The 26,605-nt window shown below is 38.3% G+C and overlaps 1 protein-coding gene across 5 annotated transcripts in view; it reads left to right on the top strand.

The window, feature by feature from the left end:
- LOC136863235 (uncharacterized) overlaps nt 1-9,512 on the top strand; it is a 150,668-nt gene extending 141,156 nt beyond the window's left edge. For 4 of the 5 annotated variants that reach the window (XM_067139614.2, XM_067139615.2, XM_067139613.2 and 1 more), the window contains one exon: nt 8,886-9,512. In XM_067139614.2, the coding sequence (XP_066995715.2) occupies nt 8,886-9,493 (608 nt within the window). In that variant the 3' untranslated portion in view covers nt 9,494-9,512. The remainder of the gene's footprint in view (nt 1-8,885) is intronic. The other variant, XM_067139617.1, reaches the window with a different exon arrangement.
- The last annotated feature ends 17,093 nt before the right edge of the window (nt 9,513-26,605 follow it).

Here is a 26,605-nt window from a genome sequence, read left to right as displayed (position 1 = left end):
TTTATAACTTGGTACCGGTACTGATAATATGTGTGTTTTATACCCATAAATGACTTGCCTCACAGAGGAAGCTGATAGGGAAGCAATAGTAAAGGATTTTCAAAACAAATTTGCAAGCCTTATATCAGGGTGATTCTAAAATATTTTTAAAATCTTTGGAGATGGGTTCCTTACACCAAACCAAGAAAAACAGTTCATATATACATGTCCATAAATCATTCATTTTTGTGTTACTAATTTATTAACGAAAATTTATGTTACGTTCAACAACTTTCCAGGTCAACCATACAACTGCATTTATCTATCCACTTATTCATAGAAGGCTTTGACTCATTGTATCCTATGTAGATGGCAATGTGTTGCGGTGGAGACTTTTTTACTTTTTTAATTTGTCATTTGTCTACATGTAGTGAGTTGCTGAAAGTGTACCTGTTAGTTTGTCTTTAACGTTTCAATTGTGTACATGTTACAGTGAACGTATTTCTTTCAACCATGGCAGGGTATTCATTTCGTGAGCAGGCAGACATGATATTTATGTACGGCCGCGCGAATGGTAATGGACACGAGGCTGCACGGCTGTATCAGAGGTTGTTTCCAGACCGAAGACAGCCGAATCACCCAAACTTGCCTGGTGTTTATCGCTCGCGTTCCTGAGACAGGATCCGTAGCACTACAGACAGTTGATTGAGGAAGACCAAGAGTTGCTCGTACACCTGACCAGGAAGAACACATTACCCAGTCTGTCGAAGAAGATCCAGATATTAGCACAAAGCAAGTGGCCATGGGATGTGGTACATCTCAAAGTACAGCATGGAGGATACTTCATGAGCAGCTCCTGTGTCCATATCATTTTCAACGTGTGCAAGGCTTTTCGCCCACCGATTACCCACCACAGGAGAACTTCTGCCGATGGTTTCTTGCACAAACTGCCAATCCGTTGTTTGTCTCTTCAGATGAGGCAACATTTGGAAGAGATGGAATAACAAACTTCCACAACCAACACACATAGGCAGTTCTTAATCCTTGTGCTACAGTTCAGGCTAGACTTCAGCATCAGCATCAGTTTAGGATTAATGTGTGGGCTAGAATTGTAGGTGACTGTCTGGTAGGTCCATACTTTCTCCCAGTACAACTTACAGGTGCTGTCTGCAGGGACTTTATTCAAAACACTCTCCCAGACTTGCTGGAAGATGTGCCCCTGCAAATAAGAAGAAACATGTGGTTTATGCATGATGGGGTTCCAGTATCTTTTAGTCTCATTGTTAGAGTTGAACTGGCTGGTATCTGCCATGACAGATTGATAGGTAGAGGAGGACCAGTTCCATGGTCTGCATGTTCTCCGACCTCAATCCTTTGGAGTTTTATCTCTGGGGGCACCTTAAACAATTGGTTTATGCAGCAGACAACCCAGATGAAGAAACTCTTCTTCGACGTGTCATGGAAGGTTGCAAAACCATTCGAAACTGTCAGGAAGTATTTAAAGGGTGCAACAGTCTGGACGGAAAGGGAGGACATTTTGAATATTTTATATGAGTTTGTGTGTTAAACACTTCCTAACAGGCTGACATTGTCAATGTCAAAAACAGATTAATCTGTCACTTTAAAATGTTCTTTCATTAATAACATTTTGAACTTTAATAAATCAAAAATGAAGGATTTTGGGTCATATGTTTACATGAACATTTGTCCTTGTTTTGGTGTAAGGAACCCATGCCCAAAGTTTGTAATACTATTTTTTAATCACCCTGTATTTAATGATATTAAAGGTCACTTAGATCAATACTAAAAGCCAGTAGAAGCTTGATGGATTGTTGAGCTGTGTCATAGGGTATGCTTTGAATGTCAGATACTACTGACATTCTCCATTATTTTAGCGACAAGCATGTAGTTATATTATTTTATAATATTACTTTAATTTAACCAGAATTTTTGTGCTTCTGAGCATTATTTAGAAACAATTCTAACTCATTAGGCTAAATAAGACATGTACAGCTGTTCTTGTACATTTAGTATTGTAGAAGTTATTAAAGGTGTAAACTTTAACTTCAACATGGACAGTTTACAATCCACCTTCTTGCTATGTACCCTTCAGATATAAATAATATGAGTAAATAACTGGAATCACAGATGAGGCTTTTTGCAGATTTTGTACTGTATAGAGTAATAAATAATTTGGAGGATTGTGAGTGACTTAAAAAGGACCTAGACATTGTTGTCAGATGGACAGCAGACAATGGTATGTAGGTGAACAGGATAAAAAGTCAGGTTGTTTTACCAAATGGAAAAGCCCTCTCAGTTTCAGTTGGGGTGATGATGGAGTGGAAGTACCTCATGGGGATCACTGTAAGTACCTAGGTATTAATACTTTTATAAGGAAAGATCTTCATTGGGGTAATCATATTAACAGGATGATGATGGATGGATAATAAGAGAGGCAGCACAGTTTAAATGGTATTGGTAAGTGATTCATTAATTAATGGTAGATCGGTAAGCAAAGTTGGTTGTATATGATTATTTAAATTAGATTAAGCATGGTTGAATAAGACGAGCAGGAACAGATAAGTAGTGCAGTGATAAAGTTGCAACGTGAGCAGAGTACGTAGTAGCAGAATGTGTGTGCAACGGAAGTATGGAATCAGCAACTCAGAGGGAGTCAAGTAGAGGAAATGTAGGAGGAATGGAATGTGCAAAGGTTCGCGTGTTTACTCAGCAGGGGCACGAAGGTCTGTGACATTCATAATACAGCTTAAATTGCATATTCTGGGAAAACAATAGAAATATTCAGGGGAGAAGTTGGATGTGACATGAAGAGGCCGAGGATGACTACCGTGGTGACCTTCATTTGGGGCGTCACGTTTCCGGAGTATCCTGGGGTATTCATGCCATGTCCAAGAAGTATCATTATTTTACTAAATTGTTCTATTCATTTTCTGTTCATTCCGTACATTATTTTCTTTTCCTTTTCTGTACAGCACATAGAGTGTGAATTTTGGCTTAAGCTGGACATTGTTATTTTTCTCTTTTAACGGATCAATAGTTATTGTTACTGTAGATCTGGAGAAAAATAATAAATCAATATATCAATATCAATATTAACAGGATTGTAAATAAAGGTTACTGATCTTTTCATATGGTTATCAGGATATTTAGGGATTTTAGTAAAGACATGAAGGGGAGGTGTATAAGTTGGCAAGACTTCTGTTAGTGTGTGGTTCTTGTGTATGGGACCCTCACCAGGATTACTTGATTCGAGAACTGGAAGAGATCCAGTAGAAAGCAGCACAATTTGTTCTGGATGATTTCTGACAAATGAGTAGTGTTACAAAAATGTTGCAAACTTTGGACTGGGAAGACTCAGGAGTAAGGAGAGGAACTCTTCGACTAATCGGTATGTTACATTACATAAAATAAATTTCATGGTTGAAGCGGGTATTGACAATGAATATTTATATCATATAAATTTTGAGAAAAGTCCATCTTTTCAGTAGTAAACACATTAAATTATTAGTAATAGTAAACTTATTAAAGGAATAGACAGTTATGTCAAGTAGGACATTTTTCATCCTTTCATCTAGGACATCTTCAGCTACACACAAACTGAAATCAAATTACAAAAATATAAATAGATATACATTGAGGAATTAAATAGATTGCTTAAAATGATACGTTATACAAAAACATTATTTTTCACTTATAGTCTTAAAAACGTAGCATTTTGAAGTTTAGCGTTGTTTCACTTAAAAGTCTTAAAAAGCATAACACTTGATGTTGAGGGGAAACAGTCAAGGTGCCTATATAAGCAAATCTGATGCTATTGTCATAAATGCACTTTTAAAAAATTCAGCTAATTACCATATATATTAAAAAACATTTTTCTCTGTAAGTTGTGTTGACAAATTTGAATGTACTGGGAAATAACGCTCTTATTGAGGTAAGGCATTGCATTTGAATGTGTGTTGCATTTTAGACTGTGGAACTCCTCTGAAATTAAGTGGAGTAAGTTCTTGAAGGAAAATCAGACTGGTAGAAAAGTGATGGAAAATTTGAGGAAAATCCGTAACATTGAATGGATTATTACATTGAGAAGAGTCTTAAAAATAAAAAAAATAAAAAAGACACTCCTTTAGTGTGAGTACTCACTTCCCTGCTTGTCCTGTTTTGCTGGCTGACGCGCTAGCAAGCTTATGAAGGACTACAAGTGACAGGATTGCTGCAGCAAGCAGCTTCAATATAGAGGGAGGTAGAGGGACAAGGAGGGGAGCATAACTGGGTGGAGTGGGAGAGTGAATACTCACACATTGTTTTCAATACAAAAACAATTAATATTCTTTTTTTTTGCTTCTGCCTTAATTCTTTCCTTTTTAGACTTCTCCTCAATGTAATCATTCAACGTTACACATTTTCTTCAAGTTTTCCATTGCCATTCTATCAGTTTGATTTTTTTTTCAAGAACTTTCTTCACTTAATTTCAAAGGTGTTATTTCAGTCCAATGAGCTACACATTCAAATGCAATACCTCACCTAACCAAGAGTGTTATTTCCGACTACGTTCAAATATGTCAACACAACTTACAAACACATCTTATGGACAAAAAAGGTTTTAATGTATAATTAGTTGTATTTTTTAAGTGCATTATGACAATAGCAGCACATTTGACTTATATAGGCAACTTGACTGTTTCTCCTCCTAGATAAAAGGATGAAACATGTCTTACTTGACATATAATTGAATATTCCTTCTAATAAGTAATACATTGTTTAGTATTGAAAAGGTGGACTTCCCTCAAAAATTATATGATATAAATACAAATAGGCCTAAACGGTATTTTCCAAGCTGTCAATGAAGATATGGTGTGGAATGAAATTAGAAGACAAATGAGCTTGAATGGAGTTTTTAAAAGTAGGAAAGATAATAATATGAAGATAAATTTCGAATTCAAGAAGGCAAGTTGGAACAAATATTTGTTTGTAGTAAGAGGAATTAGGGGTTGGAAATATTTACCAAGGGAGATGTTTGATAATTTCTGACTTCTTTGAAATCATTTAAGAAAAGTTGAGGTAAACAACTGATAGAGAATCTGCCACCTCCGTGATAGCCCTAGGTGCGGATCTGTGGTGATTGATTGATTGATTGATTGATTGATTGATTGATTGATTGATTGATTGATTGATTGATTGATTGATTGATTGATCAATCGATCATTCTCTGCAATGGTGCAATCCTCTGTCATTGGTGTGAGACCAGCTGGCTTGTTTGTTGATAACTTTCTGTTATGTCATACTCAGGCAACATCATTGGCTTTTGCAGAATTGTACTTGTATTATTATTATTATTATTATTATTATTATTATTGTTGTTTTATTTGAAATTGTCTTAGGAAATTATTTAGGGGTTGTTTAATGAGCAGTAATGAGCTGGCTAGTTTACAGGTAACTTTCCATTACATCATGTTCCAGTGATGTCATCGCCTTTTGCGGAGCTTCTGTTTTATCATGATGATGATGATGATGATGATGATTATTATTATTATTATTATTATTATTATTATTATTTATTTGCAAAACGGACAAGTAGGGACCATGCTAAGTTTCATTGTATATTCTGGCTTTATTCAATTTTCATTTTCATTAGATCACTGTTTCGAGTTTGGCATTCATCTGACCACTTTGCACCAGTTGTCCATTTCTCATCTTGGAAAATCCCAAAAGTCATGATGCTTGTACTGAAAAGGTCTTGTTTATGCGTGTGTTCTGGTTGTAGACCAATTTCATTGAGGTCTTTCTTGACATCAATGTATCAGGGAATTGTTTTTGGTTTTGAGACAAAATTGTTAAAAATGCGTTTGCGCGTGTCTGTGATTTCACTACCTTAGAGTAGATATTTTGTCTGGATTTTCTGACATAGATCCTGTTTTTATAGTTTTGGGCCAAATATGTTGTGGACAATCTTTCTGTTTGCTCATACTTATTACTATTATTAATAGAGTAGACTGTACAGCCAGCGACTCTGCACTGAGTGACAGACAGCAAGAAATAATTCGACCTCCTAAGAGAACCAACGGCTTTGGGTGGATCGGTCCTTTTAGGTGGGGTCATGGTCCTCTCACTGTAGGAAATGATACTCACTCATCAAGCAGCATCTATCCCCAGGTTAACCCATTGAGCCCTGCATATTTGTTGGATTGAAACTGCATTGGGGCTGGGATTATTTTGGAAGAAATATAGTGTTGCTTCATATCATGAGAAATTTCTTACTTACAAGACCATTAAAGATTTAAATATACATGAAAATAAATGGCTTTAATACCACAAACTGCAGAACAAGGAATACATTAAAAACATTTTATTTTATTAGCATCACGGGACCGTACTCAGTCTGCCTGCTGAGTCATAACACAGTCTTCTCCTAGCACTTTCTCTTCGAATTCCACTTCTATTTGTTCTTCGGGAGCATTGTTCACACTATTACTAATATTACTACTAATTTCACTGAGAAAATGGCATTCCTAATCATCATTTCTTATTAAAAGGGGTTATATATTGGTAAATTTCAGATCGTTACTGGCAGCCATATTGTTTACAAGCGAATCTCAAAGTCTAGAGATAGCCCACTTCAAACTAATATTACCAAGCACACTATTGATATACAGTATATTAGCAAAAAGCATATAACATTGCAAAGAAAGAGTCCCTACACAAATCACAAATGCAACTCACTCTGCCATCTCTTGAGGTAAAGTTGAATTACGTAGTAGAGTGAGACAACGGAACAGTTCCGTGGTCCGGCATTTGGTCCACCAATATGAAGCACGGAACGGTTCCGTGGCTCTGGCCCAATGATGATGATGATTTTAATATTATTATTATTATTATTATTATTATTATTATTATTATTATTATTATTATTAATATTATTTGCAAATTGGACAAGTAGGGACCATGCTAAGTTTCATTATACATTCTGGCATTTATTCAATTTTCATTTGATCCAGTAGATTTTCATTAGATCACTGATTCGAGTTTGGCGTTCATCTGACCACTGCGGCTGCAGAAGGCATCTGTACTCCATGTTAAGAATAGCCTCATCACCTGCTGACAGCATCTCCAAAATGCCCTTGGGAGTGGCAAACCTATCGTAATACAGCCTAAAAATCGAGTGCAGATATGGTGCGACCTCGGAAAATGCTAGGGCGTCCCTTGTAGGTGACGCGCAGTTCTTTAGACACTGGGGGTGCTGTGACAAATGGGCCACCAGTATCACAATATATCCAAATCAGGACAGTCAGCATCCTAACCCTGACAGACAAGACCGAAGGGCTGAGAGTTCATGAAAGGGTAGTCTTCCAAACTGGAGAGGATGAGAGGAAAGAAAACTTAAGGAAGGGTATAGGCTGTTTTGCAGTGGAGAACAGGATGCAGTATACAGAATAGAAATTATCATTAGAAAGAACACGACATCTGTTCCAAGTACATGCTCCACAAACTGGAAATAAAGAAGAGAATACAGAACAATTCCTTGAAGAAGTGGAGAAATACATAGAAGACAAGGAAGTAATTATGAGATATCTGAATGCACAAGTGGGAAGAGAAGAGATTCTGGGGCCATATGGGTATGGCAACAAGAATTAAGAAGGGGATACTTTAATGGACTTCTGCCAGGGGAACTAACTAATAATAGGAAACATATGGTTCAAGAAGGAAAATAGCTGGAAGATAACCAGGTATGGATGGGGCAGACACAAGAACGAAAACGTTGATTGATCACTTATTAGTGGAGAAAAGACATGGGAAAGATCTTATGGATGTTACAGCTATGTTTTCGGAAGCCTTTAGGTGTGACCATAGAGGAGATCCAGTAGAGTAGAGTACAGGCAGGTGAATTGAACATGTCAAGCGGAAGAAAGACTGCCGGGACAAGCACTGAAAGACAGATGACTGGTCAGAGAGGATGAGGGAGACCAAGATTACGATGGATGGACTCTGTGAAGAACAGCATAGGAGCAAATATAAAACCTGTTCTCTCTAATATCTTCAAGATACGGTACTGTCTTCTGTGGAGCAAATATTGTTCTAGGCCAGAGGACACACATGTTGAACATTATTCTCTAAAATATTTTTTACTGTTTTTAGTCATAATTTTTTCCCTTTCTTTCTTACTCTTGACATTGTATAAATCATGTCAGTCCTGGGGTCCGGATCTGGACCGAAGTGTGCCACTTGAAGGTCCCTGATGTATATGTATGATAATAATTAATGTTATTGGTTTTACATCCCGCTAACTGCTTTTACATTATTTGGAGATGGCTAGGTGCCAGAATTTTGGCCCACAGGAGTTCTTTTATGTGCCTGTAAATCTACTGATACAACGCTGGCGTATTTGAGCACCTTCAGTTACCATCAGTCCTAACTGAAATCAAACCCACCGACTTGAGCTTAGAAGGCCAGTGCTCGGCCACCTGGGCTATTCAGCCTGGCTGTATAATGTATGAAAATTCAGTTTATATTATCAGTATATCTAATAAGTTATATATTTTAAATTGCCTTTTTAAAATTTCTAGCACCTATTTTACATGTTCTCTCTGCTGTTTTGTCTGTCTAATTTAACAATTTTAAGTGCTTGAACATCTGGGCTCTAGCAATCAAATTTTGCCTCTCAAAACAACAGTCAGAATTGTTACCCTATATTGCAAGAAATTACCAATATCACACTAAAGAACACAGACATAATTCCAGTTACAGTTTAAGTTAAATTATTTGTGTAATCCTTGGACCAAAATTTGATCACTTTATACCATTGTTACTTTGTCATAATATTATTACCTGGTAAAAAAACAGAACTAAAATTCAAGAAATTAACTTTGTCTCTTATTCTTTTCATTTTTCAGATTCTGTTCCGTTATATTCTGACACTTTGGAAGAAATATGCTTAGTCCTGCCAATATGCCTAGAAGGCACCCTTCTGAATCTGGCTCAAGAAGCTGTAGAATCAAAAGAAACTGAAAATATTTATGAAATTCTACAATCATACGATGTGCAGTCATATATCTGCCTCTGTTCAAAATCTCCAAAAATTTTTTGCAGAAGCATGTCTATTTTGCATCAGTTATTGTTGATATCAAATGTTAATTCAAATGTACTTGCTTTTATTAGGAATTTTACTGACTTCATAAAAGAGCAATGCCAAAATAGAAACTTTCGTGACTTCTTTCCTTCAGAATATCGAAGCATTCTTGTTGCTCTGGAAATTGATCCTGAATTATATTTAGAAGATTTTATTGATGAGTTTTTCACCAGGACGAGTGTTCTTAACTCAGTTGTGGTGGGTTTGCAAAGAAACAGACGTGCAGTTAGTTTTTTATTGGTCATATATCCAAAGTGGCTTTCATATGTTCAAAATTTTTGCATTAAGAATAATATTACAGAACTGTTACCATCAAGCAAAAGTTTGAAGTGTTCAAAGGAAACTTTTCTGAGTCATCTATTGCTCTCATAGCTCATCATAACCAGAGCTAGGATTTATATGTAATCAAATATATAAAAATAAAAAAAATTATATGTAATCAAATGTGTTGGCTGTTGAAAGTGCTCTGTTGTATTGTAGTGATAAAGTAGTTAATACCTGTTAAAAGAGAGAGAGAGAGAGATTGTGTGTGTGTGTGTGTGTGTGTGTGTGTGTGTGTGTGTGTGTGTGTGTGTGTGTGTTTTTTCATTTAGTGCAATAAATATTCATGGTTTAGTGTTTGTTGGTAGCAATCAAGATTAGTGGTATTTATATTAATGTTATATTGAGTAGTTCTGTTTGTGTTAGGTAGATTACAAACTGTAGGCTACATAGGTTATGTTTACTTTGGTTTGTATCTCAGTTGGGGGAATTAGGAAATAATAATCCATTTTTGGGTTTAAATATCTATAGTGTTGTTGGTAGGATACTTATAAAGACAGATTATTATACAGATTTGTACCGTCAGCATTTTCTGCATTTACATTTAATAAATACTCTACCGCAAGCATTGTAAATTCAGTTTAAGAAAATAGACTTCAAGAGACTATAGGCTGTATATTGATAAGATAGATAACGGTCTTTCATTGTTAGTAATTATTGCTGCTCATCTGATTCAAATATTCCGCTGTGGGCATACAGTCTAGTAAATCAGCAGATTCATATAATTCAATACCCTATTTGTGGTTCAGTCTGAGGTATAGTTTCTAGAAAAGTTATTGAGTCACTGTTTTAGACATCTTCCCTCGTATTTTTTATATTTCAGCAATTAAGGGCAGTTTTATTTTTTGTTAGCACATGGGTAGAAAAAGAATAATAATCTATCTCATTATCAAGTATTTAGTTTTGACTTCAAGTTCTCTTGTTTCAGTTAACCTTTTTATAACTAGGATACACCTAAGTGCAGTTCAGAATTATCGTGTGGTTAGTTTATTAGATAGTACGAGTGGGGATCAAATATAAACAGGATTTTATTTCTTATTTAAATTCATTTATTGAAAAACACAAGGCAATTACAATTTATTTTTCCACATAGTTTCCTGCTTTGGAAATGCATTTGTCCCAGCATATGAGCAGCTTTCTGATGCCCTCATCGCAAAAAGAACAGGGTCGTGTCACCAGCCAGTTGCGCACGAAGTCTTCCACACTGTTAACGTAAGAAATTTCATTTTTCCGTATTGAACCAAGAATTACAATAAATAAACTTGATATTTCCACCTATTCAATACAATTTTAATGCTGTTATACAATTACAACATATTAAATTTCACAGGACTAGTTTCGACGCGGATTTGCGTCATCTTCAGCTTTTTCAGAAAATAGGCAACCTTAAAATTCATGACATGTCTTAAAATGTTTGGCATGAAATCCAGTTAAATCTATAATTAAAACCTTAACTCATTAAAAACTATTATGACAAGTAAAAGACTTGCTAGTCAGTCGTATGATAAAAGTTCATTGGTTAAATGATATTCTTATGATCAAGCAGTTGTGGAGTCCTTAAATTTGTTGGGCGATAGATAAAATATTGTGTTCCATTTCACTACAACTTGTATACTGCTGAAACATCTCGAAAAACGTGAAGGTTGGTCATATGGAATTTTCTGCATAAAATCTTCTATGTCTTAGGCCTATGAGGTGGAAACATTAAAGTAGTTTCTTGTGATGTTTGTGAAACCAATGTTTCCTGGTTCAATGCGGAACCTGTAAATATATTAAAACGCGGTTAACGATCCAGTGTTGAATGTGTTATGGCTCTAATCAGCAAAATGATAAAGTGATTGTATGTAGGACTCACCTCAAAATGCCGTGAGACGATGCTATTGCTAGCCGCGCTCAATGAACAATGAAGGCTCTGAGCAGGTTTGCATGATCGGACGTACAGTAGCTAAAGAGGGGAAGTAGGGGTGGGTTGAAACGATGTATGTGGGGCGCGCGTGTGGAGGGAGTCTGGTGGGCGTGGACTACGGAACGAATATCGGGAGAACTTATTGTGAATTATGCGTAAAATTAAATTCTTGTTTGGGATTTGAACATTTTTTAAAATGTTATCAGGAAATCAACGAGAACTTTTGGAGTTTCAGATATATCATTGAGATTGAGGTTAGCGTTAAAATATTGGTCTATATGAATGTAACATAATTCAGTAGCGTCCAGCAATGGTCCCTTGCTCAAAATCTCTAATATTTTAATGTCTTTTTCCAAGTTTGTAAAATTATGTCTTAGCTCATGGATATGTTGTCCCACAGCGGAGAATCTATTATATTTTACTGCATTAACGTGTTCGGCATACCTTATCTTAAAGTTGCGCCCAGTTTGCCCTAGGTAGGCGCTGCCACAGTCATTGCATTGGAACCTATGAACACCTGACCTAAGATAAGGGTTAGATTTATTTACAGTAGCTGCATTGTGTAAAACTTCGGTACTTTTGTTATCTGTGCGAAAAGATATCTTTACATTATTCTTTTTGAATATATTAGTGACTCTGTGAATGTTGTTATTAAATGTGAAAGTTGAATAGGAATTTTGACTGTTTATCTTTGGTGAGCGTGGTTTGCAGACGATGTTTAATCTTATTGATTATACTTTCGATGAAAGAGACCTTGTAGCCATTAGCATAGGATATATTGCGGATAGTATTCAGCTCCTTGTTTAAATTAGCTTTAGTCATAGGGATTCTAAAAGCCCGGTCTACGAGGCTGAAATACGTAGCCCTTTTGTGAGCTTGTGGGTGTGTTGAATCTTGTCTTATAGTGACGCTAGTTTGTGTTGGTTTCCTGTAGATGTTGAAGGAAAAAGTAGGAGGCTGTCTCTTAATGGTTAAATCTAAAAAGTTAATTGATCCCTTGTTTTCAGATTCCAAGGTAAACTCGATGTGCGGATCTACAGTATATCATTGAGTTTACTTAAGGTGGTCTTTGCATCTATTATCCGCTCATCTAGAACTACGAATACATCATCAACGTACCTAGACCAATGGTGTATGTTACAGAACGTGTTTCCGTTATCTATCGCGGAATCCTCTAAAAAAATCCAAATAAATTTCTGCCAAAATTCCCGAGGCCGGAGACCCCATTGATAGCCCATTTTGTTTATAAATTATACTATCAAAAATAAAGTAATTATTGTCTATTAACAACCTTAATAAATTCATGAAGTCCTGTATCTCTAGTACGCTTAGGTGACTGTAAGTTTTTAAATTTTTATGAATGATCGGTATTATCTTACTGGTCATCTGATTCAGGTGAGTCCTACATACAATCACTTTATCATTTTGCTGATTAGAGCCATAACACATTCAACACTGGATCGTTAACCGCGTTTTAATATATTTACAGGTTCCGCATTGAACCAGGAAACATTGGTTTCACAAACATCACAAGAAACTACTTTAATGTTTCCACCTCATAGGCCTAAGACATAGAAGATTTTATGCAGAAAATTCCATATGACCAACCTTCACGTTTTTCGAGATGTTTCAGCAGTATACAAGTTGTAGTGAAATGGAACACAATATTTTATCTATCGCCCAACAAATTTAAGGACTCCACAACTGCTTATCATAAGAATATCCATTTAACCAATGAACTTTTATCATACGACTGACTAGCAAGTCTTTTACTTGTCATAATAGTTTTTAATGAGTTAAGGTTTTAATTATAGATTTAACTGGATTTCATGCCAAACATTTTAAGACATGTCATGAATTTTAAGGTTGCCTATTTTCTGAAAAAGCTGAAGATGACTCAAATCCGGGTCGAAACTAGTCCTGTGAAATTTAATATGTTGTAATTGTATAACAGCATTAAAATTGTATTGAATAGGTGGAAATATCAAGTTTATTTATTGTAATGTCTTCCACACTCTCATCATCTTCAAATCATTGACCCCCTAGAGCTTTTTTAAGCGGTTTGAACAAATGGAAATCACAGGGCGATAAGTCCGGGCTGTAACGAGGATGATCAAGTGTAGTCCAGTACATTTCCTGTAGCTTGGAGACAGTTAGAGCTGCAGTATGGGGCCACGCATTGTTGTGGAAGAGGCAAAATGCAACCCTCGCCTTGTTAAACAGCCCGCAATAGTAAGCAGAGTTGATTGTGCATCGCTCATGCACAAAATATCAATCAACAGAAAGTCTCACCGATCGAAAAAAACCAGTTGCAAGAACCTTGCCAGCTGACACAGTAAAATAAATGTTTTCAAAGGTCCACCTTTTCAATACACTAATGTTTTACTGTGAATCAATCACATGCCATAGGGGTACTAGTTTCGGCATTTGTAATGTGCCATCATCAGCCCTAGACGCAAATTGAACAATTATATACACATACCTAAAACACATTACTAGCATCTATGATGGTACATGAAATGAGTTAAAATTATGATACAATTTGAAATGCTGCGGTATAAAATTCTTATAGCGAATTCGTTGTAAATTTTATATAATATTATGTAGTCCAGCCTGCGTATGTCCAGGTTAAGTGAAATCTACAATATTTATGTTGTCTATATGAGTTGGCACTTGTTCACTTAAGTTAGGTGGTTCCAAAGAAGTTGAATTGGTCTTATGGAGATCGTAGTGTGACCTGAGATTGAGATTCCCACTTCAATTTGAAACCATTCTGTTGATTCTAGAATTTGGGAAAATTCTTATCACGGGTTCTTGCAATTACTATTCAACAAGCTTGACTCTCATGACTTGTAAATGCAGGATTCAAATGGCAGAGAAATAAGATGTCAGATAAAAGAATTGCCAAACATTGGCTGCTATATGTCTACATCACTTCTAACAACAGCTCTGTGAAGCATGGTTGTGTGTAGACTCCTTTACATGATGCATTCTTCCACTGCATAGGAGAATTCATCTCTAGTTTACATCTACTGGAATGTATCATGTTGTTATAGCACGCTTTGCTTGCATTTACCGAAATGCCGCATATTGTCAAAAGCCATCAAAGTCGAGTCTTGGCTTTCACTAGTGCTGCCTCCCCTTTCCTCCGCCACTCCTTACTGGCTTGTTTCGATTCGGGTGGGTAATAGTGGACCCATGTTTAATCACAGGTGATGATCCGACTCAAAAATGCATCACCTTCATCTGCAAACCTTGCTGTAAGCCTCTGGCAGGACTCCAAACATCTCAACTTCAGATTTTCGGTCAAAAGGCAAGGGACCCATCTGGAACACACTTTACGGAACTGTAGGTCGTTTGTAATGATTGCTTGACAGCTCCCATAACTGATTCCGACTTAGTCTGCAATTTCTGAAACTCTCGCCCGTCGATCGTCGTCAGTAATGTCTTTAACCACTCGAATGTTTTCGTCTGTAATGCTGGCCGAGGGCGGCGATCGTGTTGCTGATTTTCCACACGTTCTAGTCCTTCCTTGAACTTTTTATGCCAGGCAAACAGACACGTCCTTGACAATGTTTGACCACCGAACTGTGCAGTCAATATCTGGCAAATTTCCTCCACTGTAACTCCTTCACGAGCAAGAAATTTTATAATTATGCGTTGCGCAGTGGAGAGATGCACCTTTTGCTCCGACATTGTGCGCGTTGCTGACGAAACAGCGGGAAATATCTAACAGCACGCTCTCCCCACTCCTAGCGGTCCCGCCTAAGCATAGCAGAAGCGTGGGGTCAGTCCTACCAACTGTTGATGTTCAGGAACAAAAATCCTCTTTATATTTGATCGACCTTCATATCATGCTTGCTATATTCATTTGTAATCCTTGTGTAATCCATTTGAAATGTCAGCATTTAACTTAACTGCAGTTTTCATTTCTATTAGAGTATAGTAGGTTAAGATGATAATAATAATAATAATAATAATAATAATAATAATAATAATAATAATAATAATAATAATAATAATAATAATAATCTCTCTCAGTATTTAGTTTTGTTGTGTTATCCTCATGTAGTCCTTTCAGTATTTCAGCCTTTATTGGCAATATTTATTTTGTTTTGCTCGTAGTATTATCATAATAATAATATTATTAATAATTAATAATATTATTATGTCTGTATTATTATTATTACTATAATTGTAACTATTATTATTGTTCAATTCAATTCTGTAATGATTATCGCTTGCGTGATTGTAGTTAAATTGTTACGTATATGTGTATGTAGATTAACATTCAAGACATGTACAGTGAGAGTTGCTGTATGATAACAGAGGTGGATCTATTGTGTGTAATAATTTGTGCCATTACAACATTGTGCAATACTGCTAGCTTAACTGCCGAGTCATCGCTCTGTCATTGAGTGCATTTAGCGGTGAACTCATTTTTTTTAAAGAAACCTACAGGTGCCCCAGGCAGTTTCACCATTGTGTGTAACATTTGGAGCTAGGTGGGAGTAATATTATAGTTATTTCTGGAGATTGCATAGGTGTGTCAGCTAAGGGTATAAATACTAGGACTAGTGTCTGATAGTGTCAGTCAAATGGATGGTGAACAGTGAGATAGTCAATTGGAAGGTGAGACCTCAGTCGGTCAGTTCAGTTGGAGAGAGAGACTTGCCATGAAGTCGTATGGATGAAGACACTTGCCAAGAAGTGTTGTATTGAGATGATAGTACCGTAGTCAGTCATCTGGATGGAGAAGCAGCAGTCACATGAATACTTAGTCATCAGTGAAACAAAGAGGATACAGCACCAAATTAGGCTTGAGACACCTACAGCAAACACCAACTCAAAGGAATACGTCGTAATTACACTCAAAGTGTTGAAGGTACAGTCAAGTGAACCAGTGAGGGATAAATTTCTTGCACAACTTTTAAATGTCCGGTCAAGAGGAATTCAAATTAATGCGTAGTTTCTTTCAGTTGTAATGTCATACTTTTTTGTTCTATCAAATTGATTTATCATTTTATTTCAGTGGTAGAATTAGATAACCTCAAATTTAATGGGGAGACTGAACGACAATCTCCTTTTCCTAGAACCTATATGGTATGTTGTCAAAAGTAAGCTTATTACCCCACACCCTTTTAGATGCCTACAACAGATAGGTCTTATGGCGACTGTAGGATAGGAAAGGGCTAGGAGTGGGAAGAAAGTGGCCGTGGCTTTAATTAAGGTACAACCACAGCATTTGCCTAGTGTGAAAATGGGAAACCACAGGAAACCAACTTCAGGGCTGCCGAGAGTGGGGTCAAACCCACTATCTCCCAAGTGCAAGCTCACAGCTGCGCGACCCTAACCGTACGGCCACTTGCTCAGTATTCTAATATTAAGACATGTCTAGGTAGAAGAGTTAATTGTAGTGAAGTTATTTTATCGGTTAGTATCTTGCTTGCTTTATTGTTGTTAAATCTTTGAGTAGTATACAGTATTTCCTTCCTTCAAGCAAGAGGGAGGGGAAGGAAAAAGAGAAGTTGTGAAAGATAGGTGGGCTAATGTTTTAAGGTCAAGGAAAGTGAGGGCTAAGAGTTCTCATCAGGGAGTGAGTTCAGGAGGGGTATTGGTGAGGAATCTGTGTGATTCACTGCAGGTAGAACAGTCGAGGTAAGATGGGATACAGGGAAGTGCTACAAAGGAGGGTTGAGGCAAGAGGGAAGGGAAACGTAGAGTAGAGGATATGAAGAAGGAGGTGGAAGAGGGTCATGAGATGGAATGAAGGAAAGAGGAAGTAGAAGCTGAAGTCGTCAGCAAAGTTAAAGGAGAACAGGACTGGTGGGGATTTAAAAATGTGGGTGGGGCTGAGGAATTAGGTTAAGGATGGTATTAAGCAAAGTAGAAGGGAATGAGGATGGCAATGAGAAGGTGGTAAATTTCCACATTGGTAACAACAATGTAAGGCAAGCGAGAATTGGTGCTAATATAGTTGGGGATGTGTAGAATCTGGTTATGAGAGCACAGGAGAAGTTTAAGGAAGCATAGATTGTTATCAGTGGGAGACTGTAGGAGGGATGCTTACTGGAGGGTGATTGGGGATATAAGTATGGACTGGGTATGTGAAAGACTGGGAGTGAGATTTGTAGTTCCTAACAGGTGGGTTGGAGATAGGGATCTACGCGCAGATGACCTTAACTTGAATCATAATGGTACATGTAAGCCACCAGGTTTGTTTAGAAGGGTAATAGAGAAGTACATTCAGGGAAATTGTATGGAATAGGGGGCAGTTATGAGAGTATAGGGAGCTGGAAAGGGCCCCAGCTCAGGGTTACTAGCAAAGACCTCAACGGAACCGACACCAGAGAAGATGGACTTCAGAACAGTGGATATTGCGTAAGAGGCAGCCCAGTACTCGGTGTATGAGTACACTGTTCGTCAGCAGCATTTGATTCCCATGTTAGGGGCGGCTGCAAGGGCATCTGTTCCCCCATGTAAGGGGTGGCCTGAATAATTGCTTGTAGTAGCTCTAAAATGCCTTTGGGAGTGGGGACCCCATCGTAACAGTAGCCTAAAATGAGTAGTGGTAATTATCAGCCTCGGACAAGGTTAGGGCGTACCTTGCTAAAAGCGACGCGCAGGTCTTGTGCTGGGGGAGCTGTGATAAGTGGGCAACCATCAGTTTATATTATGAAGACGGGAATAGTAAATGTTGTGACCCTGATGGGGAAATTTTAGGAGTTGATTGATTTTATGGGGAAAGAGAATTTTGCAATGATGGGACTGAGTAAGGTCAAGTGGAGGGGAAGGAGACTGAAGAGGATAAGTAGCGGGTACACACTATACTGAAGTGGAGGAGATGAGGCAGAGAATGGAGTAGGAGTGATTGTTAACAAAATCTTGGATGAAAGTGTGGGTAGGGTAGGCTACGTTAGTGATATAATCAGAGTACGACTGAGGACAGAAGGAGGAGTGTAAGATTTCATCCAAATTTATGCTCCCCATAGTGGAAACAGTGAGGGAAATATAGAGGAATTCTTGGAGACACTCGAGGAAGTGATTGCCGATGTGGAGTTGATAGTCATGGGAGACCTCAATGCGCAGGTTGGAAATGACACAATTGATAAAGAAGAACTGATTGGTCCATTTGGATAGCAAGGGAGATAAGTTGATTGATTTTTGTGAGAGAAATGGAGTGATTGTGGGTAACACTTGGTTTAGAAAGAAGAATAGTAAAAAGATCACTAGCTATGGTTGAAGTGAAAGAAGGGCAAAAACAGTTATTGATAAATTTTTGGTTCAGAAAATAAATCTGAAACAGTTAATGGATGTAACTGCACTACCAGGTGAGGCGTTTGATGGAGACCACAGAGTAGTCGTAGCCAAACTTAAAATAGATAAAACTCCGGGAGTAAAAGAAATAAGACAGAAGAAAATAAAGGTATGGAAATTAAAAGATAAAAGAACTCAGAAGAAATTTCAGGAGGAATTAAAACAGCACATCTCTATATCAGAAATAGAACGTGTAGAAGAAGGACAGACTAAATTTAAAAACACATCTGTAAGCTGTGGAGAGAAGATTTGGCAGAACTTCGGCGAGAGTGAAGGAAAAGGAGACATCTTGGTGGAATGAAAAGAAGAAGGAGGTTGTTAAACAAAAGAAGAAAGTATGGCAAGAATGGAAAAGAGATAGGAAAGAAGGAGGTAAGATTAAGTATCAGTAAATTAAAAGTAAGTGTAAAAAAGTGGTAAATGAGGAAATGAAAAAATGTTGGGTGAGATTCACACAAGAGTTGGAATAGGATGTAAATGGTGGGAAAAGGCTGTTGTACGGATTGATAAAAAATAAGGGAAAAGAGTAAATCTACACAAAACAGGTGAAGGAAGAGAGTGGAAGTGTAATAACAGACCCAAAGGAGATAAGGAATAGGTGGAAAGATTATTTTGTTAAACTCCTGATTGTGAGAAATGATACAGAAGCGAGTGTAGTGGTAAATGAGGATGATCCAGAAATGGAGAGTGATATTGCTATGGCAGAAGTAGAAATGGCTGTCGAACAAATAAAAATAGGAAAGGTAGCAGGGATACATGAAATATGTGTGTGGAAATGATAACGGCAGCAGGATCTATTGATCTACATTGGTTATGTAGGCTGCTAAAGTGTATATGGAGGAAAATGCAAGTACCTGATGATTGACTTAAGGGTGTAATAATACCAGTGTTTAAGAAAGGTGACAGGAAGGTATGTGACAATTATTGAGGAATTACACTGTTGTCACAAGTAGCCAAAATATTGGATAGAATAATAGAAAGGAGGATGAGAGGAAGGGTGGAAAGAAATTTAGAAGAAGAGTATGGATTTCAAAAGGGCAGGTCAATGATAGACCCTATATTTACCATGAGATTACTGATGGAAAAACAGTGGGAGTATGGAAAGGACCTGGAGATGATATTCCTTGATCGAGAGGAGGCATGCAATAGTGTTAATAGAGAAAAAGTGTAGGAAACCCTGGAAAGAAAGGAATGTGGAAGGCAATCAAGGGAACTAGTGAAAGCAATGTATAAGAATTGTTTCAGTTGTGTCTAGACTCTATTGGGGAGAACAGATTGGTTTAGAAACCAAACCGGACTAAGATAGGTAAGTGTATTGTCTCCACTTACGTATATGATGGTTATGGATAAAATCCTAAAGGAAACAAAGGCAAGATGTAGAGGGGATATGAAAATATGGTTGTTTGCAGTTGATATAGTGATCTGGGGAGTCAACAATACAGAAGTGCAAATCCAACTAGAGGCTTTAAATGACAATATCGAGAAATACGGTATGAAAATCAGTGTGGAGAAGAGCAAAACAGTGGGGATGACAATTGGAGAAAGAAAAGGAATATTTAGTATCAGGGGACAAAACCTTGAGGTTGTTGAATAATTCAAATATTTGGGAAGTGAAATAATGCAAGATGAAAGGTTGGATAAGGACATCAGCAGAAGGTACAAGCAGGAAATATGTTCTACCAGAATGTAAGGAACCTGATGTGGAACAGAGAAGTTCTTATGAAATGTAAGGAGATAATGTACAAGATGTACTATACCACTATATTAACTTGGACTTTGACAGCAAGAAATTAGAGTAAAATTCAAACCAGTGAGATGAAGTTCCTGAGGAGCATGATAGGGAAGACAAGGAGAGACAGAGTAAGAAATATTGAGGTCAGGAAAGGGATAGGGGTAGAAAAACTGAGTGATAGGATGGAGAAGAATAAATTGAGATGGTTTGGACATGTTTTGAGGATGGAGGAGGGAAGGATACAAAACCAAGTGTTGGAGGCTAAGATAGAAGGAAAGAGGGCAAGAGGGAGGCCCAGAGCAAGATGGATGGGCTCAGTCAAGGACAGTATAAGAAAAAGAAGACTGGACTGGAATAGAATTACTGAAGAGGAGAGGTGGAAGGAGAGACACTGGTGGAGAAGTGTCATCAAGCCCCGATCTGGCAGGAGCTGGAAGGGGAGAAATGTAAATGATGATGTTGAAGAAGCTGGAAGTCAAGTAAGCCAAAACCAAACCCCATGGCCCTACAGCCCTGAAGGGACTTGGATTACGAAGCGACTGCTGCTCAGCCCGAAGGCCTGCAGATTATGAGGTGTCATGTGGTGAGCATGACGAATCCTCTCGGCCATTATTTTTGGCTTTCTTGACCAAGGCCGCCTTCTCACCATCAGATAGCTCCTCAATTGTAATCACGTAGGCTGAGTGGACCTCAAACCAGCCCTCAGATCCAGGTAAATATCCCTGACCTGGCCGGGAATCGAACCCGGGGCCTCTGGGTAAGAGGCAGGCACGCTATCCCTATACTGCAGGGCCAACGGAAGTCAAGTAAGGGTGACATAAAATTGTTAATATTAAATTGTAGGGTTATTGTGAAAAGAGGAATAAAGCAATTTAATAGATATACAGGATGAAAGGTAACTGTTGCACAAAATATACATGTAATATATCTTGGGGAGGTGATCGTAATGTCATAAGTTTCAGGCTGTAGCTTGCATCGTTATGCTATAATTTCACAGTGAAATCAGTTCTGAAATGGGTTAATGGCCCAAAATGCAGAACTGTGGAATGTACACACACCTAGGAATAAGAGTCAGAACAAATGCTTATTATTTGTCTTGTATTTTGATATGTTTAATTGTAAAAGAACTAAAAATATATACAGACTGAATGGTAGCAGAGAACATGTGGCAAAGCAGCTACGATGAAGCAAACAGTGCAAAAGATTGGCAGTCTCTTTCGGAGGGGAGGAGCGAATTATGTGACATAACGTTTACAACACAGACATGACTAATGTTAGGTAATGAACACCTACTGCTTAGGTATGACACAGTTCTCATCAAGGGAAATTTTGGACACTATTTTAATATACAGCAAAGTAGGACAGAATGCTCGTGCAGCTGCTGAGATGTACGCTGAACAATTTCCACAAAGAAGGACTCCATATCACCATACAATCAATCATTTGCTGTTGATTTGCATTGAGATCTGTTGTCCAGCTGGCAGATCCCTTTTCTTTTCACAAATGATTTAAAATATGTTGCTTTATAATTCCAATCCCTAATTCCTCTATAAATAAACAAATATTTGCCCCACTCTATCCTCTTGAATTCCAACATTACCTTTATATTATGAATTTTCTTCCTTCAAAATCTCCATTCAAGCATATTCGTCTATTAATGTCATTCCATGCCATCCCTCTACTAACAGTTCAGTGCATACCGCTTAAACTTTGATTCAGAGGTAATTTCCACCTTTCAGTCTATTCTAGGACATGTTTCATCTCATGCATAAGACATCTTCAACAAAAAATTGCATACAAAATATTTCACAGACAAACAAAATGCATTGAAGCAATTTGAGATCCGTAAAAGTATGTTGAACATTGATAAAATGTTTGTTTATATGTCAAAAATGCATTGTAACAAATTAAAATCCTTGAAAATATATTATACACTGATAAAATGCTTGGTTATATGTTAGCTACGTCTTCTTCTGCTTCTTCTGGAGAACAAAGTATTATTGTCTTTAGCACTGTGCGGCGACACAATATGATGTGAAGTTTAATTGGTTGCTTATATGTAGAATGTATTGCTATTTGTTTGAGTTCTAATGGAGCAGCTTGGTTTCTACTGAGCAGAGGAAATTCCACCATACCTTAGTTGACGTTTGGTAAAGTGCATTGTATTATCTGTCGATAATAAGTGTATTATGAGGAGTCTCTGTGCTGGTCCCATTGACTCTTGTTACGATTGTGCTGTCCGCTAACTGTGTGTTGATTCAAAGTTGAATCAAAGTCAATACGGACCATTATAATGAAATTTGTAAACTGCATACCGTTTAGTTGAGCAGTTCATTTCTTCACTCCCAAGTTTTCCCAGCCCAAAATTTGCAACATTTTCATAAAAGTGCATTTGTAACCTTGTTCCAAGGTGGCGCAGCCCTTTTCAGGCACTCCCCCATTGGACATTGGAGGTGAGTTACATGTACATACCAGCCCTCCTGTCAATCTTAAAATCCTTCCAGAAAAGTATAGGAAGTGTACGTAGGACGACAGAGGCTGGCTGTGAATGACATCCATGTAACCCGACGTTTACTCAGGCTTAACTTTGTTGCATTTCACATCTAATTTAGTTCTAAGCAATACAGAAAGAGGTAATAAAGTTGTGTTGTGGAGAACCGTGCCTGCCCACATTCTGTCAGCTCTTCATTTCACCCCTTCCAGTGAGATGTCTATCCTGGTCCATAATCTGACATCTCTAGGTCAATAGCTTCTCTTCATTCTCGTGTAATCTTATGAGAGGTTGTGTAGCCTAGTCCATAGTGTGACCCCTCTAGGTCAATAACTTCACTTCATTCTCATCTATTCCAGTGAGAGGTTATCTATCCTCATACACAGTCTGACCTCTATAGGTCAATAGCTTCACTGCATCTAGTGAGAGGTTGTCTACCCCAGTTCATAGTCCGATCTTTGTAGATGAAGAGCTTCACTTCATTCTCGTCTCTTCTAGTGAGAAGTTGTTTGTCCTAGTCCATAGTCTGACCTGTCTAGGCCAGTAGCTTCACTCCATTCTTATGTACCGGGCGAGTTGGCCATGCGGTTAGGGTAGCGCAGCTGTGAGCTCGCATCCAGGAGATAATGGGTTCAAACCGCACGGTCGGCAACCCTGAAGATGGTTTTCCGTGGTTTCCCATTTTCACACCAGGCAAATGCTAGGACTGTACCTTAATTAAGGCCACGGACACTTCCTTTCCACTCCTACGCATTACCTATCCCATCGTCACCGTAAGGCCTATCTGCGTTGGTGCGATGTAAAGCAAATTGAAAAAGAAATCATTCTTATCTCCTCTAGGAGAGATTGTCTATTCTAATACACAGTCTGACCTCTCTAGGTTAACAGCTTCCCTTCATTATCGTCTCCTCTATTGAGAGGTTGTCCTGTAGGAGCTTCACACAGGATAGCTGACACTGGATATGTGCTTCCCAGGCATGAAGCTGGTGGGCCTAGACGTGATCTTCATGCAGCGGACCGCATTAGAACTTATTACAGAGGGGTCCAGCAGGGGTACTTGCCAAATCACATCAGTGGTAGAAGTGCCCTTTGGATCATTCTGCACACATTATGGGAAGACTGGCAACATTCATACCACCTGCAGCATGTTCAGTACCTATCGGAGATCATAAGCCATGGGACGTCCATTTTCATGTGGAATGCGATCCAAAGGATGTGACATTTCCTTTTGTAAATCCCACATACATTACCTGGGAATGAAACCCAAACTGCCTTGGTGAGAAGTGAGTAACAATGCCATGGCCTTCTGTGAATGGGTCCATTGTCAATCCAAAGACTTTATGAAATATTTTGTTTACAGATAAGGCCTCGTTTATGAGGAGAGGCTTCTTTACCTTTCACAACACGCATGTGTGGTCAGAGAACCATCCCCATGCAATGAGACATTCCCACCACCAGATTTGGTTTTCCATTAGTGTTTGGACTTCGATATTGTCAGGAATTATCATAGGATCTGTGGTATTATCTCATAGACTGACTGGCATATCTTATTTACAGTTTCTGTAAAGGCACTTCACCACTACTGCTAGAGGATATTCCACTCCATACCCGACGGCACATGTGGTTCCAGCATGATGGAGCACCCCCGCACATTACTAATGCAGTGTACTTGCCAGCTGGATGCTACCAATCTGCAGTGATACTGTAGATTGGGTATTTGGGCCCTATCGGCTGGTTGGCAAGAAACCCCAATCCAAACCTCTTCGAAACTTCTTTTGTGGGGTACATGATATTTAAGGTGTATCACAGAGAAGTGGATAGCCTGCCAGAGCTCCAGGAATGTGTCTTTGAAGCTGCTCAGGACATGCTTCAAAACCACAAGGTACTGGGGCAGGTTCAAGAGAATTTTCTCCATAAATGGCGAGCATGTATTACTGCCACTGGTGGATATTTCTGACACCGGCTGTAATAATGTGCACTATTTCTCTCAATCATTCCAGTCGAGTGTATCAGTCTCTGAAAGGTACACAAATGCTTCGCCATTCTGTTCCCGTTTTTTATATTAAAAGAGTCAAATTTGTTTAGAGTTTTACATGACCTTTGCTTTTGTGATCATAAGCCATGGGACATCCATTTTCATGTGGAATGTGATCCAAAGGATGTGACATTTCCTTTTGTAAATCCCACATACATTAGCTGGGAATGAAACCCAAACTGCCTTGGTGAGAAGTGAGTAACAGTGCCACTTAGATTGTTTCTGTTACACACCATTTTATTCTGCTTACCCTGTAGGATCAGGGAGTGTAGGAGATTTGGTGTTTTATGGCTGGATGCCCTCTTGATGCCAACCATTAAAGGAGAAATGCTGGGTGTTAATGTGGTGGTGGTGAGTGTCAAGTCGTCATGTAGGCTGCGTACAAGTGTTGAAGAAAACAGAAACACTCGGTCACCAAGCTGTAGAAGTGCACTTGTTAATGCAAATAATCCCTGGCCCGGATGGGAATCGAACCCGAGGCCTCATGGGCAGAAGGCTCAATCGCTAGCCATTCAGTAAGGCAGCCGGAGAGTTGTGTTCTCATTACGGTATTATTTATATACGGACTGGCCAACCCCAGCAGCATAGTACAGTTGTCAGTGGCATGCTATTCTGGCATATTTGCTGTAGTTTGTTCCGTGATTTCCCATTTTCACCTACAGGGTACAAATAAGGGGCAGGAATCATGATGATTGAAATAGGCCACATTACGCTTAGTGTCATATTGCTGAATAGTTACCGATTGTTCATTATGTTTATTAAGTTTAAAGCATGAAGTTACGCCCTCTACTGTCACAAAACTTGGTCAATGTACTAGTCCTAATCGTTCCTCTGGAAGGAGGATATGCAAGTTGTTGTTTTGTTGACAGTGGACGCTTGACCTTGAAAATATAACAACACACTGCTACTGCCAGCAGCTGCATTGCAATTCTTACAATTCACAAAATGCGACTTTCCTTGAGAAATGTGCAAGTTATAAACCTGAAATTTGTGACCTTGTGATCCTCTCCTCATGATCTATTAATTATGTTAATTTGGTGCCTCATGGACCCAGTATATTTACCAGATATTGAAATAGAAGTTGAATCATGGCTGAGAAGTAATATTAATGTGGGAGAGTGAATAAAATGGGCGGTGGCAAAGAGGACAGTTGGTGTGTGTCGAGAACTCTGGGAAAATGGACAGACAGTCAATTGTCATGTGTTAATAGGCTCACAGTTCAGCCAGGTTCAACTAAGACTTGTGTGTTGTGTCCATTTCCTGCTTGTTTGTAATTCATCTAGTGTTTCTATGTTCAAGTAATATTAGTTGTGTAATAAATCTCTGTAAAAGCCTCCGTGGCTCAGACGGCAGCGCGTCGGCCTCTCACCGCTGGATACCGTGGTTCAAATCCCGGTCATTCCATGTGAGATTTGTGCTGGGCAAAGTGGAGGCGGGACAGGTTTTTCTCCGGGTACTCCGGTTTTCCCTGTTATCTTTTATTCCAGCAACCCTCTCCATTCTCATTTCGTTGCATCTATCATTCATTAATATATCACTTTGGGCGTGGCGACCCCATCGTAATAAAAGCGTATATATGATTCATTCACTACATCCCTGACCCGGTCACTGACTGGAAAACAGGTTGTAGGTTTTCATTTTCAATAAATCTCTGTCAAATCCTTTGGGGGCTCGTGCAGGAT

Source organism: Anabrus simplex, chromosome 2 (genome assembly GCF_040414725.1).
Source record: "Anabrus simplex isolate iqAnaSimp1 chromosome 2, ASM4041472v1, whole genome shotgun sequence".
NCBI lineage: Eukaryota > Metazoa > Arthropoda > Insecta > Orthoptera > Tettigoniidae > Anabrus > Anabrus simplex.
This window is presented reverse-complemented; position numbering and strand designations above follow the sequence as displayed.